General features: G+C 42.4%; 1 protein-coding gene across 1 annotated transcript; it reads left to right on the forward strand.

The window, feature by feature from the left end:
• Positions 1 to 3,145: 3,145 nt before the first annotated feature.
• On the forward strand, positions 3,146 to 17,258 carry WEE1 (WEE1 G2 checkpoint kinase). The gene is made up of 10 exons (XM_019552056.1): positions 3,146 to 4,794; positions 6,722 to 6,788; positions 6,874 to 7,046; positions 9,172 to 9,293; positions 11,029 to 11,175; positions 11,564 to 11,659; positions 11,743 to 11,828; positions 12,569 to 12,739; positions 12,825 to 12,970; positions 16,254 to 17,258. Exons 1-10 carry the CDS (start codon positions 4,610 to 4,612, stop codon positions 16,402 to 16,404), a joined length of 1,344 nt encoding a protein of 447 aa, XP_019407601.1. The 5' UTR covers positions 3,146 to 4,609; the 3' UTR covers positions 16,405 to 17,258.
• Positions 17,259 to 19,554: the final 2,296 nt, after the last annotated feature.

Consider the following 19,554-nt stretch of genomic DNA (forward strand, 5'->3'; position numbering starts at 1 on the left):
GGGGTGTGAGATCATTTCATATTTAAGACCTGGCAAGGCTGATCATACTGGAAGCTCAAAATGATCGCATTTGCTGGAAAAACCGTGAAAAACATGCAAATAAGTTTAAAATATTTTATGTTGCTCACTGGTGAGAGCTGGGTCATCAAAGTGGAGTGTTTATTTTGAGGCAAGTGGTCATAAAGTGCTGGCAGAAAGCTGGAAAGTTGGTTAAGGCTTTGCAAGAGTGACTTGGGTTTTGCATATGTTGTATCAATTAGCTGGCTTGGAAATTCTCATTTATTTTGAACACTTTCTGTTGTTGGTCATCCCTCATACAAGGGTTGAAATTATTGTACACCCGGCAACGCTACTTGAGATCTCTCCAAGAGCCCTGTGCAACCGCCCAGTGCTAACACCGTTCACAAGATAAACCCCAAAGCATCCAGTTGAGTTATCGCATTAAAACCATTCTGCCCTGTTGGGGCTCTCTGAGCTGTTGGCAGTGGAAGAATTGCTCTAGGATTTTTCTGTGGGCAGAAACCAGGTGAAAACTAGCAGCTGGTGTCTTCCAAGAGGTACCTGAAGCCTAAAAAAAGCAGAGAAGGGTGGGTCTGACGGAATATTCAATACCACTATTTGAAACTGCTCCTTCTATGGATACTCCAGCAAGCTGCCAGTTTTCAGTCCTAGATGTTGTTAGCTGAGCCCCAGCCAATGCCTTATTGTCACTATACTACACATGATAAACACCTTACCCTGCTGTTGCTGCCTGTTGAAAAGTGCCAATGTTAAAACATACAGGGATAGTAAGAAGTCAGTTGCATTCTTAAAGGCTTTTTCAGCTTACACTAAAGGGCTTTGGTATTGTTAAAAAACAAAACAAAACCCCCCACTTCAGGCTAGAAGTCAGCTAAGAGTGCTAGTAGCTGAAAGGTGGGACATTATGGTATGAGAATTATTCTGCTTAATTTGGGTTGTGTGGTGTTGCAGACAAGCATGGCTTCAGAGTTGGTGCGTGCTTGTATCAAAATCGGGGAGCAGCACATCTTTTAGGTGATACATGCTTTTATATTGATACAGTTGAAAACAGAGGAGGTAGTACCTGCCCCCCTTCCTAACTGTGACTTGTAGGTCATGAAAGAAAGTAAATACTACGGTGCAGGAGAAGGTATAAACAACTTGATTAAAAATGTTGCAAGAGATGTGGCTTTTCTTTCTTCTGTCCAGACAAAGGTGGATGAACAGGTTTGACTAGTACCCTGCATGAGGTTGGGGTTGAATTAAGAGGAGGGGGGAAAGTGCCCTTGCTTACATAATGAAAAGCTTTTGAATGGATGTAAACTCAAATACAGGAGTTACTGCATTGCTAGTGTTCCACATTCTCAGCTTGTATTTAAAATATATATAAAAATAAATTTAAAAATCTGGGAATTTTTTGGGAGTTACCTTTGAAATATAAAAACCGGAATGAAATCAAGATAAAAGGAAAAAAAATCAGTTTTTAAATTGGGGAAAAATCAGCAGGGAGGGAGTAAGGCTAGGACAAGGGAAGGGCGAGGGGAGGGGCACTGCACTGCCTGTTGGCTACTCGGGCTGACAGCGAGGAGCAAAAGGGGGAGTTGTCAGTTGCGGGGGGGCATGCAGCTCTTGCTGCTACATGCCCCCTGGGAGGGCTGTGTGCCTGTGTCACAGTCTTCCCGGGGTGGTGCATGCTTCTGGATCAGTGGCAGGAAGCACATGGCACTGTTCCCTGCCTTTCTTTTCTGGCTGCATTTGCACCCCTTCCCCCTGCAGCAGCAGCCAGGCTGCCCTAGTGTTTGGGGGAAGGGGGGCGTGGTTCGTGGCTGGATATTGTGAGGAATGGGACCTGACCCTGGCACCTCCTGCCCTGCCTGGGGTCAGAGCTAGGAGCCCTGCACCCCCAGGCAATAGTTCTAACCAATGTGGGGTCATGCAGAGCAGCTGGGTGCAGCACCCACTGGAGGGAGTGGGGCCAGACTGTCCCACTTGCCCCCCCCATGGGGTTCCCAGTGCCCAGGGAAGGCCTGAAGGATGATGAGGGGCATGAGCAGGGCTAGGGAGGAAGGCCTTTCAGTTTAATCATGGATTTGGGGGCATTGAAAAAAAATCAGAGAATTTGCAATTTTTTTAAATCAAGGAAAGCCTGGTTATAAACAGTGTTGCAATACTGAAGTCTCCATTGTAAATGTAGCCTAGAGAAGTCCCCCATAAGTTGGGATAAGTTCATCTACAGAAGTAAGTATATTAAGAAAATACTCTTTTTCAACAAGAAAACTGTAAAGTATAACTAGATACAAAGGTATTGAACTGTAAACTACTAGACGGTAAGGACCTGTTTACCCAGGCAAATTAGTGCACATATAGCCTAGGCCCTAGGGCAGTCAGCCTTTTTAAACTCAAGGCACCCCTCAGCAATGCAGTGTTCTGCATTCTCAGTTTATTGCTTTTCACTGATTTAAAAAAAAAGAAAAGAAAAATCAGGGAATTTTAAGTCATTCAGTCTTTACTGATTTACACCTGTTTTTCAGTTCAAATCCCTGTTAATTGGCACGAGTGGGGAAGGCCCATTCCACACACCTGCCAGGTAACAGGGATTTGAACTGAAAAATGGGTGGTGCTAGTAAGCTAAGAGTGTTGCTGTGCCTGGTTACTCAAGGCACAGGTTTCAAGCCAGATGTGGTGGGGGTGGTGGCAGCGGCTGCCTACGGAGCAGGGGCTCGGGGGTGGGGGTGGCTATGCAAGAGCGGGTGGCAATTCTGTGCTGCCAGTCCCACTGCTGCTGCATGGGCAGGGGATGCATTGCTAGGGCAGCGTGGAGCTCGCGGTGGTGAGCAGCTTCCTGCGCAGCCCTGCTTTGCAGCTCCTGGTTACACCCACCAGGCTGTGGAGCCCCCTGGGGATGGCAGCAGGGCAGGGAGCAGGCAGTGTGCACCCACCTCCACCCTGTGCACAGATCTGGGGGACACAGTTTCCCCCTCCCCTCCCCTTGCAAACAGCAGTAGGGAGCCAGCCACATGCATGCTGGCACTACCCCCAAGCCACCCATGGCTCAGTCCTGCTCCTGTCAGGGCCCTGTGGCTGCACATTGCAGCCCCAAGTACTGCCCAATTCCCTCCCTCCCTATGGTGGGCTTCCATCCCCTCCCCTGCCCCACACTGGCCTGTGCGAGCTGCTGTCCAGACTGCCTGCTGGTCATGTGCATATACATGTAAATGGCACCCACTCCCACTAGCCCCCTGCAGGTTGGAATTCTGCCAGCCTGCAGAGAGAGCTCTTTGCAAAAGAGCAAAATCTGCATTTTACTTTGGTAAAGGGGGAAATCTGCAATTTGCTCCACTTTTCCATAGGAAACAGAAAATCTGGATCCCTTCTGATAACTTTCAAGCATCCTGCTACTCAGTGGAATTTCTAAGCCCGAGTTAGATGCCAGGACCCGTTTGGGGGAAAGGAAGGGAGTATCACCTAAGAATAGGATCCTCAAAAACCAGTAGACTAAGTAGGAATTGCAGAAGCTAGCTATTAAAAATACTGATGGGTAAGGTATGGTTTAAGGCCTGTTCTTCAAGAGAGCTTATGTACCTCCTTTAATTTAAATTGGGTGCATCTCTGTGCTCACTGTTCACAAAAATGAACCTTCTCAAGCTAGATACTTGAGCCAGGTCAGTTGTCTGTTTTGCAAATTAAAACCAGGAGGAGGTGGTACTCTTAGCCCTTTATCGAGTAGGCTAAAACTAGGGCACTCTCCAGGGGCACGGGGCATTTTAAGTTGAGGTCCTTCTGCCTGATTTGAAGCATTAATTTGAACTGGTGTCTCATTTCTTGAGTAGTGCTGCAACTGCTGAGTTGCACGTTCTATAGTGTGTCTTGGTCTGTTGTTGTGAAACAGAACCAGTTTGTGTAGTTTATATAACTGGAGCAGACTTAACCCTAATTGCATCCAACAGGACAGTAAAATAAAACCACCCTGGAATATACTATAGGCCAGCAGTTGGGTCAGTTTCCTGGGATTTGGAAAACCTGGATTAAAATTCCTGCTCTGAATTGAGCAGAAGGCAGACCTGACCATGGTGTCAGCCAAGTTCTCTAGCCAGTGAAACAGTTGAAGCAAACTGGGGTTCCACCCTTACCTTGTGCTTTGCAATCACCAACATATCTCGGGCAAAGTAGATGAGATAAGTGAGGGAATGTTTTATCAGTCCCTATGGGGCTTTGGTGCATCATGGACATGAACTGCTGTTCTGTCATCAAGACTTCAAATAGTTGTGCAAGTGCAGTATATAGAGATTTGAGTCTTAATTTTAAAATTCCAACTGATAGTGACGAGTACTGAAGGTCTTGGGAATCTAATTCCTGCTTCTTCCCACATTCCTTCTAGCACTTTCTGTATCAAGAATAAACCTACAGTTTCATACATAGTTCTTCTACACTGGGCTGTCTCAAACTAAATAAATAAATAAAACAGATTTGTTTTTTGTAAAGCAGCACTTGTATAGTAGTTTCGTGGGAAAAATAGTGGAGTGTGCTCAGATCAAAAGGATATACAATACTTACTGATGAGTTTTGTTTCTCTCTACCTTTTAAGAGTTTGCTCTCCAAAGCTCAAGGAATGGGGTCTAGCTCAGTTAAGCTCCGTGTTGGATCTCTCTTCATGAACGTTGGGAAATCAGAAAAACATGATCCTGATATCAGACGGACGCCTCATGTGAACATTAATCCTTTCACCCCTGACTCTCTGTTCCTTCACACTTCAGAAGGGCAAAGTCGCAGAAGAAAAAGAACATACTGGAATGAGTGAGTTGCTCAAATCCCTTCTGTTACTTAAGATTGTTTTAATTTTTTTGTTGTAAAAGTTGTTGGTTGCAAAAGAGGTATGTTTAAATGTATTCAGACGCTACATTTTCTTAATAGTGCTAGTCAGTTTCAAGGTAACTGCCAGAAATATGTTATGAGTTGGTCTGTGCTACAGTGGGCATGTACCAGCAGTAGTGTAACTGGGGACAGGAGGGGCAATGGATTACTGGGGCAACAGTCCTGGGTGCCACATTTTATTGGGGGAGGGGCCGTTGGCAGTTCATCAGCAGCCAGCACCATGTGATGTGCCAAAACTGCTGCTGTTCCTCTGTGTACCAGTCCTTGGATCAGAAACAGTTATATTTTATCTTCATCTAGAATCATAGAACTATAGAAAGTTAAGGTTGGAAGGAACCTCAGGAGGTCATCTAGTCTAACCTCCTGCTTAAAGCAGGACCAGCCCCAACTAGATCATTGCAGCCAAAGCTTTGTCTAGCTGGGTCTTAAACACCTCCAAGGATGGAGATTCCACTGCCTCTGGGTAACCTTTTCCAGTGCTCTACTACCTTCCTAGTGAAAAAATTCTGCCTAATATCTAACCTAAATTTCCCTTGCTGCAACTTGACTGTTGCTCCTTGTTCTCAGTGGTGGCAGGTAAGAGAACAGTCTAGCTCCATCTTCTTTTTAACCCCCTTCAAGTAGTTGAAGACTGCTATTAAGTTTCCTCCTCTTCTCTAGACTATACAAGCGCAGTTCCCCCAGTCTTTCCTCGTAAGCAGGGATCCTCAATTTTCCTGATCTAAAAAAATTGCAAATTCTCTGGCTTAAAAAGTTGCAAATTCCATAATTGAAATTCAAGTCCGTCCGTGGCGCCCCCCCCCCCCCCCCCCCCCTTGCTAGAGGGGGTCCCCAGCTGCCAGGGCTATGGGGCCAGGGACCCAGGTCCACAGCCCCCTGCCCCTCACAGAAGGCAGCTGCTGCAGGAGAAGGAGCCTGACATGTCCTGTGTCGTCTTCATCCGTTCGTCCCTCCCACAACCACCTGCTTGGGGCAGTGGTTGGGCTGGCTCCAGCCTGCAGCACAAACTCCTGGGGGCAGGCAAGGACTGGCAACACTTCCCTTGTGCACACAGGCAGCAGTGAGGGGCGCAACATAACGCCACTGCCCACACATGCAGCGGAAGTGTTGCCAGGGCAGTGTGGAGCTCACAGGGGCAAGCAGCTTTCCTGCGCAGCCTGCTGCACCAGGTTGCATGTGCTATGCTACGGAGGGCAGGGAGCATGAACCTGCAGCACACACCCACCCCACTCCCTGCACAGACCTGGGGGGCATGAGTCCCCCCTGCCCACTGGGAGTGCATGCTATGGCGGGGAGCCAGTCCTGCCCCCAAACAAGCCACCTGTGGTTTTGTCCTGCCCCCTGCCCAGGTTCTGAGGCCGCGCACGCTGCCCAACAGGGTAGCAGCCCTAGCCTTGCCCAGCTCCCTTCCCATGGGGGCCTCAATCCCTTCCCCCCGGCACACACACTTACCTACAGGAGCTGCTGTGCAGGCTACCTAAGGCCTACTGCCTGACCACCCTGCTCCTGCTCCCTTGCTGCAAAACTACAAAATCCATGGGTTTCTCTGCTAAAATGAGAAATCTACCATTTTCTCTAGTAAAGGTGGAAATCCATGGTTTACTTCATTATTTATTTATTTTTTTTTTTCCTATGGGAAAACCTGAATTCCTGCTCGTAAGTCGTGTCCCCCAGCCCCTTTACTTTTGTTGCCCTCTGCTGGAAATATTCAATAGGGCAAAGTGTCTTTTTTTTTAATAGCTTTATGTAGTAAACTTGGCTTCTGCTTGTCTTAAACTGTTTCTTTCAACAACTAGAGTAAGAGGCTCAATAATGAATGTACTTTTATATTTAAAATTAATATTTTCAGCTCCTGTGGGGAGGACATGGAAGCAAGTGATTGTGAACTTGAGGATGAAACTATCAGGCCTGCTAAGGTAACACACTTTTTACTACGTTTGCATTTAGTTTGGTAATGTGTGCATCTGCACTTCTGAATCTTTCCTCTTTTAATCATTGCAGAGAATCACAATTACGGAAAGTAATATGAAGTCACGGTATGCAACAGAATTTCATGAGTTGGAGAAGATTGGGTCTGGAGAATTTGGTTCTGTGTTTAAATGTGTAAAAAGGCTGGATGGCTGTATCTACGCTATAAAACGGTCCAAGAAGCCGTTGGCTGGCTCAGTTGATGAGTGAGTGTTTTAATTCAAGAAAATGTTTCTGCCTACTTTGCTGAACTATTTTGGTAGTTCTTTGTGCTCTTTTACTCCTACATGACATCTGTATGCACATATTCAAAATGAGCATAGACTCAAAAATATTTTCTTGTTTTAGAGCTAACATTTTAAAATAGAAATTACTTTGTTTTCACTATGCTTAAAGATTAGGTCTCATGCTGTGTGTCAAAATCTGGGACGAGATGGGTTTTAGTCCCATGTCTGCCATAGGTATCCTTTTCTTGAGCAAGTTACTCAACCTGTAAAATGGGGGTAATGCTTGCTTGTTAATCAAGGAAGTTTTTAGTTCTACTTGATATCTGCGAAACACATTGATCTTTTGAAAACAAAACATTGTAAAAAATATAAAATGTTCAAGCAAATATCCTATGTGTAACTTGAATGATGTATTAACTACCGTATTTCACAGTGTATAAGCTGACTTATGAAGATGGAGAGGCTCCTCAATGGGAAGGATCATCCCCCTTACCTGTGTGTGGGGTTTTTTTTAGAAAAAAAAAAAAAAGGGCTCTTGAAGTCAGCAGGACATCTGGTACCACTGAGGAAGGGGCTGATGTACCCCATGGGCAGCACAGGTTGTTGGGTGGGGGGGAAGAGGCCTGCCAGACATGGGGCATGCTGGCCCTTTCCCAGGCAGCCCCAATTGCTCTGCCAGCCCCAGGACCCTACTGAAGGCAGACATGGTGAGGGGCCCCTATCCTGCGTTCAGTAGTCTCCCCCCTGCCCCACAGCCAGGCAGTGAGCTCAGGTAGCCCCTGAGCTACTGCAGAGGTGGAGGGGTTCTTCCCTCAGCAGTGGTGCCCTCTGGGTCTGGCTGGGTGGGTCAGGTGCTGCCTGAGCTCACAGGGCCCAGTGCAACTTGCTAGGAGCCCACTAGCATGTCACCTCTCCCATGAGCCTGCCTGGGCTTCCAGTGCCCCCACAGAGGTGGGGTTGATTTGTACAATGGATCTACAAAAATCCTACCTTATTTTTGTACAGAAACATGGGGTTGACTTATGCAGTTTGTTGTCCTATATGCTGTAAAATACGGTAGTTGAAGAGGTGGTTTCCCTTTCTGCTGTTTGTGCACAGTTCACAAGATTGATTAAATATAGAGGTTATTGAAATGTAAACTTACACTAGTGCACGTAAGCATCAGAACATAATTATTTTTATGTAGCCCCTACATGCTTCATTTCTTTCTTCTAAAATTTACCATTTGGGTTTTAAAAAAAAGGGGGGGGGGGTTTGTATTCACTAATTTTTTTTCTGAAACATTTTGGTGGCAGTGTTTAAAGGTTAGATGTTATTGGTGCTTTCAAAGTACAATGACTTTGAGCATTTTTACCTCGCTATTAGTGAGGAAGTACCATTTTAGTTTACAACAAAAACTTTGATGCTAGCGGTACCCAAGCATTAAAATTTGTTTACACTGTAAAATAAAATTAAAAGTTAAATACACCATCACATTGACATTTGTATGAAGGCAGTTTAAGGCATCACACTACTTCTACATTTTGTTGAAGGCTCTACATTTGACTAAAAGACTCTAGCCTTTAGGTTATACAGTATAACCTCACAAATCCAGCATGCTCAGAAATGAGCGTCTGCCAAAAATATGAAGATTCCAGATTTGTGAAATTGAGCGGTGGCCAGTTGCGGAGGAGGGGAGGCTCACGGGTAGTGGCAGCTGGTCCTGAAGCAGTGGTTGCATGCAGAGCAGTTGTAGATGGCAGCAGCAGTCGCTCCATGGAAGCTTCCTTCTCCGCTGCTCTGGGACCAGTTGCTGCTATTCCCCAGCCTAGTGTATTTTTAAAAAGTGCTGGATTTTTGAGAATTCCGGATTTTTGATAGCCTCATAAATACGGGCATACTGTAGTAGAGAGGTAAGTATTACCTTTCACCAGTGCAGACTTCCTTGATGATAAGCTTGTGTTGAGTCTTGTGTACTAATTTTTCAAGCCACTCACTGATTAGCATGGCTACTACCTTATTGTTCATGTGCCCTTAAGAGATTATAGGTAACAACTTCTAATAATTGGACTAAATTTGACTTCAGGACACTGCTAAATACTTGCTTCTCTTTTGTGTATAACAGGCAAAATGCTTTAAGAGAGGTTTATGCACATGCAGTTTTGGGACAGCATTCTCATGTAGTGAGATACTACTCTGCATGGGCAGAAGATGATCACATGCTTATACAAAATGAGTATTGTAATGGTAAGCAAAACTTGTTATTAACTTGATTTGAATCCCTGGTCTTCAGAAGTTGCCTGCAAGATTTGGAAGGTAGATAGAAATACCCATACTCTCCCAGGGATAAGCTTGGAGTAGATGGCAGTGGTTGATTATCGTCCATGGTCATCAAATGTGAAAGAGAGTTGTGTGTGGGCTGTAGAAGGAAGGTATAGCAAGTTAGTTGTGCAAAGCAAAAAGATCTATTTTCCAAAATGTAAGTCTGAGCCCAGCTGTTGAACGCTGCCTAACTTGGGGGCAGGCATTTATTTCAGTTGGAGGGCTGCTTAATGAGTTTTTTGAGCTGTTGAGGGCCAAAAGGGTAGCTCTACACCTTGGCAAGTCTTCCGCTCCCTGGTCACCATCTTGGGACCAGAAGTCCTACCCCAACCTCTGACCTTTTGCCACCAGAAATCCCTTTCTTTGCCCGCAAAGTACTCCTGGGGGCATGCCATCTTGGAACTGGAAGAAAAAAAAAACCAAATCGTACTAAAAATCAAGCAGCTACTATAACACACTTTAATTTTATTTAAAAAAATGTTTTGTCCTGATTTGTGTATTTAGCCTGGTGTATATAGAGGCAGTTCCTTAATAGCTCAAAATAAAAATTTTACTCTTGTGTAATGTGTGGGATGGGATGTGTGTGGTTGAGGTGGGGGTATATATGAAGGGGGGTGGGAAGGCTGTGGTAGGTCCCCACCTTGGGGCAGATCCAATCAGCTGGTTGGCTGAATCCAGCCTGCAGGCTGTATTTTGCCAACCCCTGCCCTACCTAGCAAAGTAAATTTTTCTGGACTTAAAAAAAGGGGGGAAAAGCCTTTTCTAATTTAGTAGCTTAAGGAAGAAAGGATATATAATTTTTAGAATGTAGTTTGTTTTTACCACTAGGCGTACGGACACTTTTAAGAACAAAGGAAAAAATAAGTACTTGCTTTGTTTTATAGTTAAGAAAATGGAAATTAAGGTACTCTTAAGTTGTGTGCGTATGGGGGGGGGGTTGTTTTGTTTTTTTTAAGAACTTTATGCGTGATTAGCAACAGTGTATTAACATACTACAGTCAGTAGGAGCTCCCCTTAGGGGGAAAAAAATCAAATCCAAGTCTGAGCTGAATTAGTGTGAGAACTTTTATCAGTGAAACTTTATTCACCTCAGCAACTGTACTGGAGGTCTTTTGAGAGAGGTTAAAAACTTATACATTTATACTCTGGTGAATTGTGCAATTATGCACCCGTGCAATTTTGCCCATAAGGTATGACCATGCATACTTGCATAATTTTATATAATTTAACCACAGTGGGCTCCATTTCTCCACCTCCATGATGTGGAGGTACAAAGCCACGTGACTGGACAGCTGAGTAAATAGGGAGGAGAGCTCCTGCCTGCGGGGTTCATGGGGTTTGTGGGTGGGTAAGTGTTTATGCACTGCCGGGTGGGCCAGTTCCACGCCCTCACATGCTGCTTCCAGCACTCCAGTGGGAAGCCACATGTGGAGGCACGGAGTCCACTTGTCCTGATGCTTATGCAGGAAAATACTGTTGCTGCATTAACACCTTTTTAAATGAGGGGAAAGAGATGGATATCACATGAATATATAGGTCAGTTGCAAGCCCTTGGTGGTTTGTGGCCCACTAGTTTTTGGGAGTCTGCTGTAAAACCTTAATCATTTTATATGAAACGGCTATGAAAATAAGGAGCTGACTCATTTGACTTTGTTTTTAGGTGGCAGTTTAGCTGATGCTATAAGTGAAAACTATAGAAATATGCGCTACTTTACTGAACCAGAGCTGAAAGATCTTCTACTTCAGGTAGCTCGTGGCTTAAAATATATTCATTCAATGTCTCTAGTACACATGGATATAAAGCCTAGTAAGTATATAAGTGTTTCACTCTGAAGTTCCATTGACTGTTTCTTTTGGTCGGTTTAGTCTGTTGCATAAAGTAAGAAGCCAGCCACACCTTTAACTGTAGATTCTTCTTTGAAAGCCTGAACAGTAGTGCAAAAGATATTATTGTAAAATTGGCTGGCATAACTATTCTTGTTGGGTTCATCTTGGGTCATTTTTTCTGGAGTGAAGTTTGTTGACTTGCCTAAAACTTTGGTTTCTGTTCCTTGAGGTGGTTTCACTCCTGTCTTATTCCAGGGACTGGGTATATAACTGAGTCTACTTTGGTAATAAATATCACTTCGAATGCAAATGAGGTAAAACGATAGATCTGTGTTTTTATTCTAAAAACTTTGTCTTTTCCCTTTAAGGTAATATTTTTATATCTAGGACATCAGTTCCAAGTACAACATCAGAAGAAGGTGATGATGACGACTGCTCATCTGACAGAATTATTTTTAAAATAGGTGAGGAAAATATTGTGTGTGTGGCTGATGGCACACCTCACTTGTTCTCTGAAAAATTAATTCCTCTTTACTATTTCTTGTAGGTGACCTTGGTCATGTAACTAGAATATCTAGTCCACAGGTGGAGGAAGGTGATAGTCGTTTTCTTGCGAATGAAGTCTTACAAGAGGTAACACCACTGTCTTGCTAACTGCAGCTAAACGTGTTAAGTCTGTACTTCCTTGTTTTTATAATAACAATTTTTTGAACTACCTCACTTTGTAAAATTATAATTTTTTCCAATAAGATTTGTATCTGGAACAAGAATAATGTTGAAGGGGTAATGTACTTGGAAGGTGAATATACACATGCAATTAGCATGTAGCAATAAACTCGGGTGCAGTTTGCACTGGAGTTGTTGTGGTCCCAGGCACATGTGTAAAAATTATACCTGGGAGCAATCATGTTGAGCCAGGGCAGAGCAGTGCTAGCTGGCATGAGGCCCAGGGGATGCTGTCAGCCTGCTGGCCCAGGTGTTGTTCCATCCAGGCTGTGTGCTGTAGAAGGGTGGGCTGTGGCACAAGGGTGCTTCAGTGCAGGGCTAGCTGGCAAGCAGCCCCTACACTAGTGCCCCAGCCAGCCTGTGTCACTGTTCTGGCGCACGTAGCTAACTTGCTGTAGGATAGTACTTGTCCTAGACAGTACTGTCCTACAGCAGAATTAATTAATTAATTTACTGCACCCCAAAGCAGGTGCACATGTAGATGGTAACTCTTTACTGCAGAGCTAATTAGTCAGCGTTGTAATAAAGTGGATGTGTAGATGCACCTGGAGAGACTTATAGTGCTGAGTAGTTTAATTGCACCTTAGAGTTGTTTGTTTGGGTGCCTTTTTTCCTTTTAAAGAAGGATAAATCTTCTTTCTTTGCAGAACTACGCTCACTTGCCAAAAGCTGATATTTTCGCTCTTGCTCTAACTGTTGTATGTGCTGCTGGTGCTGAACCACTTCCAACAAACGGAGACCGGTGGCATGAAATTCGACAGGGAAAACTGCCAAAAATACCACAAGTTCTTCCTCAAGAATTCTTGGAATTGCTGAAAGTAAGACTTGTTTTATGCAAATGGTACCTTTTTATTTTCTTGCTCTATTTGATACTGGATTTTAAATGCAACTGTTTCTTTGAAGGTTATGATTAGTCCAGATCCAGAAAAAAGACCTTCGGCAGTGGCTCTAGTCAAACATTCTGTTCTGCTGTCTGCTGCCAAAAAGAGTGCAGAGCAGCTGCGGATAGAACTGAATGCAGAGAAGTTTAAAAATTCACTCTTGCAAAAGTAAGTGACTAAAAAAATATTGTTTATTGGCTATAAATAACTAATAGTATCTTTGTAAGGTGGGGATTTGGTTGTTTTCACTGAATGCCCCAGCAAATGAGAGAGAAAAGCATGTTGTAAATAAACTTTCATTCCTTTCCAGAGGCTTAAAAGAATAGGAGCACAGATGTTAAGGCCAAAAATAAGAGAAGTGTTTTGAATAATTTTCAGATTCCCTTTTTGAAGAGTCGTATCTTGTTAAATACTTTTTTACATGTTAGGTCTTTCTTCTAAAATTAGCATTAGGCCAAGGATTTATGGAGTTTTCCAGCATTTGAATCTCTTAGGTTTATGGATTTGATGCACGATGACCACAAATTTAAGTGTGTGTTGGTGTTTGTTTTGGTTGAAAATTTTTCTTAGTTAACTTCCATGCATTCCATCTAGCTGAGCTCTGAGATTCCCTCTTCGATTTCATGCCTAGCCTTTGCTGTGATCTGTAGAAGTGCAGGCAGGCTTGCTATCTTGCATGGTTATCTCTTGTACTTTTCTCTAGGTGAACACTGTTTACTGCAGAATGGACCAGGTCTGGCAGCCTGTGCAAGCTTTTATTGAAGGACAGACTGAGGATTAAGACCATTCCACTGGTTCACATACAGACAGCATATTGTGTTGCATGAAAACTGGGGGAGAGTAGCTTTATTAGAGTTGGTTATTTTTATGGTGCAATTTCCTTGGTATTTTAAAAATAAATACTTATCTCGATGTTAACATGGCCTTGGCAAAATAATAGATAATATAAGTTTTACCATGGAGCCTGTGATTGGCTGCGTCTTAAATGCACTTGTATAGCTGTTTCTTCAGCTGCATGCAAGAACTGGTCTATCCCCAGTAAATTTTAATATATTTCCTTAGGACAGTTTATATTGGGAGATTAGATGCCTGAAGCAACAGTTTTGTTTATTTTGGAGTTCTTTGAATAGGTCTAGAATAGAATAACCATCTCTGACATCCATTTTCTGGCTTTTCAAGTGTTTGAAATCCTCCCAAGAAGCTATTTTTAAATAAACTAAACTATTAACAGGGTAAACAGTTGTGGATCAGATCTGTGTAAGATACAAAATGCAGAGTAGGTATAAAAGACTAACTCTCTTACAAGTGCAAAATGTCAACCTGGAAAAGAGGGCGAGAAGTAGAATGCAGTAATTTGTGGATGACTTTTTATATTGGTTAATATCTTGGAGAAGGAGTAAGTATCAGCAATGTTACAGTGAAAGAAGGAATAGTGTTTAAAATTAGGTCCTAAATCAGTGGGATGCTCATTCCTAGTGTACTCAAAACAACAAAATAACAAAAAAACCCAAATAGTCATGAAGGATCATCGTTACATAATTTAGCCATCAAGCAATAGATTTTTACATAGTAATTTGTTCATCAAGACCATAACTTTTTTGTGTTTTTGAACTTCTTTATTTCGCCTGAGAGAGGACATAGCAAAAATACAAGAAATTCAGAGATGGCTGAAAGGAATGATCAGGGGCATAAAAAATGTATTTAAAAGATTAAAGATTGAGAGGCAAGGATTTCTGTGCATGGAACTTTTATTGTAGAGATGTCAAACCTACCACCCACTAGCTCAGGGGCGGGCAGTTATTTTGGGCAGAAAGCTGCTTACTGAGTTTTTTGGCAAGCCATTGAGGGCCACATGACAGGCAGCCAGGACAGATTAATATTAATTTTCTAAATCTTTTAGGATCCCTGTGGGCTAGATAGAATGACCTGGTGGGCCGCATTTGGCCCCCGGGCTGCATTTTGCCCGCCCCTGCGCTAGCTGGACATGTTCACTGGATCCTTCTAGGCCACTTGCAGGCCACTGGAAGCTGGTGGTTTAACCAAGGGGAGTAGCCTGCTGCAGCATCTTGGGCCTGGGTGGATATGACCCTCCACAGCAGGAGGGCAAGCAACAAGAGCTGTATCAGCCCTTGTCCTCCAGGACCTTTTGCCTGCTGTTGCTGCCCCATGCTGGACATGCTGCCACTGCTGTTGTATACCCCATGCCACGGACATGGGGCGTATATACCAGGAGCTGAAGTAGTTGCCTGTTGGAGAACTGCCACTGCCACTTGATATGCTGTAGGGGTTAAAGTGAATTTTTTTTACCACCTATTTTATTGTAACATCTGTAGAGCTGGGAAGGACATAGACAAGCTTTCAGCTATTGCTATACCCTTTTTCAGGTCTCTGAAAAAGGATGCAAGAAAACTAAATAGTAAATGGAACAAAGGCGTGTGCAGAACTCTATATGTACCTTTAAAAAAACAGGATATAAGAGAAATTTATCAAGTGCCTAACAAGCGAGAGAGAGTCTATGGTAAAGATAACTTGCTAAGTGAAAGAGCCAAGGCCATTTAACATGGTTGTTGCAAAGGGAGACTTCTTCGTGGAGGAGGTAGATAAAGTAATACACAATACCGTAGATAAGGCATTACTACTAACTTGTGCTTTGCAAGAACAAAGGGACATTTGATTAAACTGAAAAATAGGCATTTTGTTTTTAAATATGCTAACATAATGCACAAATAGTCTGTGGAATTCTCTTGCTTTATGTTGTTGAGTCTGAGACGGAGAGCTTAGTAAGGTTTAAAAATGGATAGAGCATTTCTTATGGAAAGTGACAGCACCCAGTTTTTTTTTAGTAAGAATTTCACACACAAACAGACTTATGAAGAACGCGGATTTCTCCCTTCTAGAGTAAGCTGAGATACTGGACTCTCACCCTGTAGTCAGGTTACTCTGTAGCTACTTAGCAGCAGAGTTTTGTTTTAACTTCCTCAAAAGCAGCCATTACTTGAGATGGGATTCTAGACCTAGGAGGCTTTTGGTTTTGTCTAGCCTGGCAACATTTTATTTTTTTTCTTTATTGGCTTGGTCTTGTAGTCTAGTTAAAGTTGTACATCTTGAGAAGGCACTAAGAAAGGAAGATAATATTGGCGTCCTTGGGCTAACTGGCCATTTGATAGCCTTCCTAGTGGGTGCTTGTACTTTCTGTTACTAGAATTTTCTGCAGAGGTCTCAGCAGTGACTGAACACTAAATTTCTACACTTAGTACACTCTCTGAAAAGGGTTTGTGATGAGTACCCCTCCTTCTAACAACTGCTCTCTAGATAATAACCACAAATATAAGTTGTAATTGAAGTACAAAAAACAAACACCTTTTTGATTCTCCTAACATGCCTATGTTTAGATCTAGTCCTCTGTACTATACTGGACAGAAAAATCCTGATTGATTTTTATCTTTTGCAGAGAACTGAAGAAGGCACAAATGGCAAAAGCTGCAGCAGAAGAGAGAGCATTATTCACTGATCGAATGAAAACTAGATCTACATCCCAGAATAGAACATCTCGACTCATTGGGAAAAAAATGAATCGCTCAGTTAGTCTTACTATATACTGAACTAATCAATTCCTAAAGAACTGTTGAAGAAAGGCCACAAAATCTTCCTGGACTGAGTTTTTTCAGGAGTTGAAGGAAGGGTTCAAGTTCTGGCTTCTTGTCCAGTCCTCAATCAGTGTCTTATTTTACAGAAATAGCTTCTAGATTTTTTTAAATTGCAAAATACAGCTGATGGCTGTATTAAAATATTGAGGTAGTGGACTCTATCTGGTCTATTTGAGGACCTTAGTGTTAATCCATAGGCTATTCAGTTACACTGTTAGATGTTACACCGTCCCAGGGTTAACCACTATGGTGGTCTGCTGCTTTTTAGTGTTACAGCATTGTAATAAAAGGTATTTTTCTAACAACCTGTAAAAAAAAAAAAAAAAAAAAAAAAAAAAAAAAAGTGGGGTGCTTCATTGTAAAGTAGAGTGTCTCTGGCACAGAGGGAAGAAGTTGGAGGAAACTGGCTTAAGGCCACCCACACTCAATATACCTGAAGTCAGGTAAACTTTTATTGTGAATTTTACTTGTATATTCAACTGGGAGCACTTTGTAGGCATTGCAAAAACCATGGGACCCCAAGCCTGTGGGAAAAGTATGTGCCATGTGAAACTGCTGCTATTAGTTTTTGTCTTTGCTGTAAACATGTAGCATTAAAACAATCATTGTTGTGTTAATAGGCTTTCTGTTGAAACAATTATGTGGGGGGTGGGAGAAAACCCTAAGCTGCATTTAGTGAAAGCAGCATTTTTCTTTGAAGCTAGTGCACTGTGAACTACATCAGTGCACCAATTTTCAAGTCAGATTCTTTGTATTAGTGTAGTGCAATCGTTTAATGTCTCACCTTGAATGTTTTTTGTAACTTTTTTTTTTTCTAATAAGGTTTTTTTTTTTTTTTTTTTTTTTTAAATGTTGGGGTTTATCCTCCTCTTCCTTCCTCTGTTCAGTTTCATGTTTTGTTTTTTTTTTGTTTTTATTTTTGTGGCAAATTACATATTTTTATGTTGGAGTTCTTGTACATAATTGTATTATTTCATGTATGTGTTCTGGCTGTTCTTCCTTGATGTTCATGTACATAATTGTTTGGTCTTGCTCATAGTATACTATTACTAAACTGCAGTCAGTGCCAGCAGGAGAAACTTAACTGTTCCAATTTTAAGTTCTGAATAAAATTTGACTGTCTAATCACTTGCTCTGATATCGTTAACCTGACGTTGTCAAAATGGAAATTTCTGTTTTGATTTTTTTTTTTTTTAAACAATAGTCCCCATTTGTGTGTTGTTCTTAATGGCATTGAATTGGAATATTAAAGGTCAAAGATTGAGTTAACCGTCTAATTCTTTATTTACAGTCAATCTAGTATTTTAAAGCATATTAAGGTAAGCTAAGACTTAGACTGCCCCCTCTCCTAATTTCATTGGTTCCACTCACACTGCAGGGTAAGGCTGAAATTCAGCATAGTTGTTTAATGGTGTGCTCCATCCCCTTTTGCTATCCACAACAGTTTGACAAATGGCATTTCAAGAGTGCAGTCAGTTTGTGGGGATGCGGGCGGCTGTGAGGATGCTGAACCAGACTTAATGCTAACATAATTGTTGTAACTCTCTTGAGATGCATTTGCATTCTTACTACATAGAAAGAATGGCACTTTGTACATGTGTAGTACTATCCCTTATCTAAGAGGTTTGAGTGAAATGGTATAAAATCAAAATTTTACAGGACTTTCTTAGGAATTGAATCACTTTGTAGAAATGTTTTCTGTATGTAGGTGCATGAACTGCAAAAGCCAAGATGCAAGGTCTTAATTATAGAGGTAATTAGCATGAAAATGGCAAAGTTGCTTGTTGCAGGTGACTAGTTCTAAAAGGATAGTGGTTTTTAAAAGTTTACTATAACAAAGCAACTGCCAAAGCCTGGAATGTGCAATAGACTTTTCTTCTGAGTAACTTGCAGGCATTGTTCTACATTTTGAGGATAACTGAGTCAATAGAGGGAACAGAGATTACTAGTTACATACAGTACTCATTGTAGAAATTATCTGTCTTGGCTAATTTTAATATTTCTTTAAATTATAACTGTTTACCTAAATGTTAAGGAGAACTGGTAACCTAATGTTATTTGGAACAGTACCACTTTAGTGTTACACAATTATTTTCAGACATCTGCAGTGTCAGTAACACTTTTTTTTTTTTACTCATTTTAATTTGCTGTCATCAGTGTTGGAGGACTGCACATGCTTTGAAGTGTTTACTTGTCCATTACTATGCCAACAAAATTATTATAACCTGTTATCACCTGTGTGTTTCCTGTAGTCTGCAAGAAAAGTTGCACAGGGGTGTGGGCCAGCAGTTGCAGACCACAGTCAGATATTTTTTTGTGAAGGATTGTCTACCCTATCTTGGTTGTGAAGATATTTTTAGGCATGCATGTGTGCACCTTTCCCCCCCCCCCATTATAAAATTGGGTTCCCATCTATGCTATACAATTTCAGTCTCCAAAATGTATGCTAATTTAGACAACTGCCCAAGAAGCAAGTAAAATTAGGCTCTATGCATCCAGGATCAAACATGCTTTTTATAAATTTTTTGCAACAAAAATATTTGGACATTTTCCCATTACTTGCTGTATTCCGTGTCCTACAAGAGTAGTATGTAACCTTGACATAGGTGAACTTTCTTTTTGAGGTGTATCAGTAAGTGACCTGTATCTAGGGTGACCATACATCTTGGTTTGGTTGAGACCAGTCCTGGATTTCGTAGGCTGGTTGGTGAAAAATGAAACAAGTCCCAGAATTGCAGGACTTGTAACAGAACCCCTGACACAGTGCAGAGCAGCAGGGATTGCCCCCAACCTGGCAGCAGCCAGTGAGTAGGGGCTTTTTTTTGAGGGCCAGGAGCTGGGGGGGGGGGGGTAGCCATGGGGGGGGGGGGCTGGGAGCAGGTGGGGGTCAGGAGCCTTGTGGGAGAGTCCCCCACATAGCATGGTGCAGTGGTGATCACCACCACCCTTCTGCTTGGCAGCAGCTGGTGAGTGAGGGCTTTTTGGTGATTGCCTAGTCACTAATGGTGTCTTACTGATGCTCTGGCAATAGAGACCTTCCTAAAAATGTGCGCACATTCAACTCAATATTCTCATTGTCCCTTAGATTAAGGCCAGAAAAGAAAT

The sequence above is a fragment of the Crocodylus porosus genome, unplaced genomic scaffold (assembly GCF_001723895.1).
Source record: "Crocodylus porosus isolate Cpor-Errol unplaced genomic scaffold, CroPor_comp1, whole genome shotgun sequence".
NCBI lineage: Eukaryota > Metazoa > Chordata > Crocodylia > Crocodylidae > Crocodylus > Crocodylus porosus.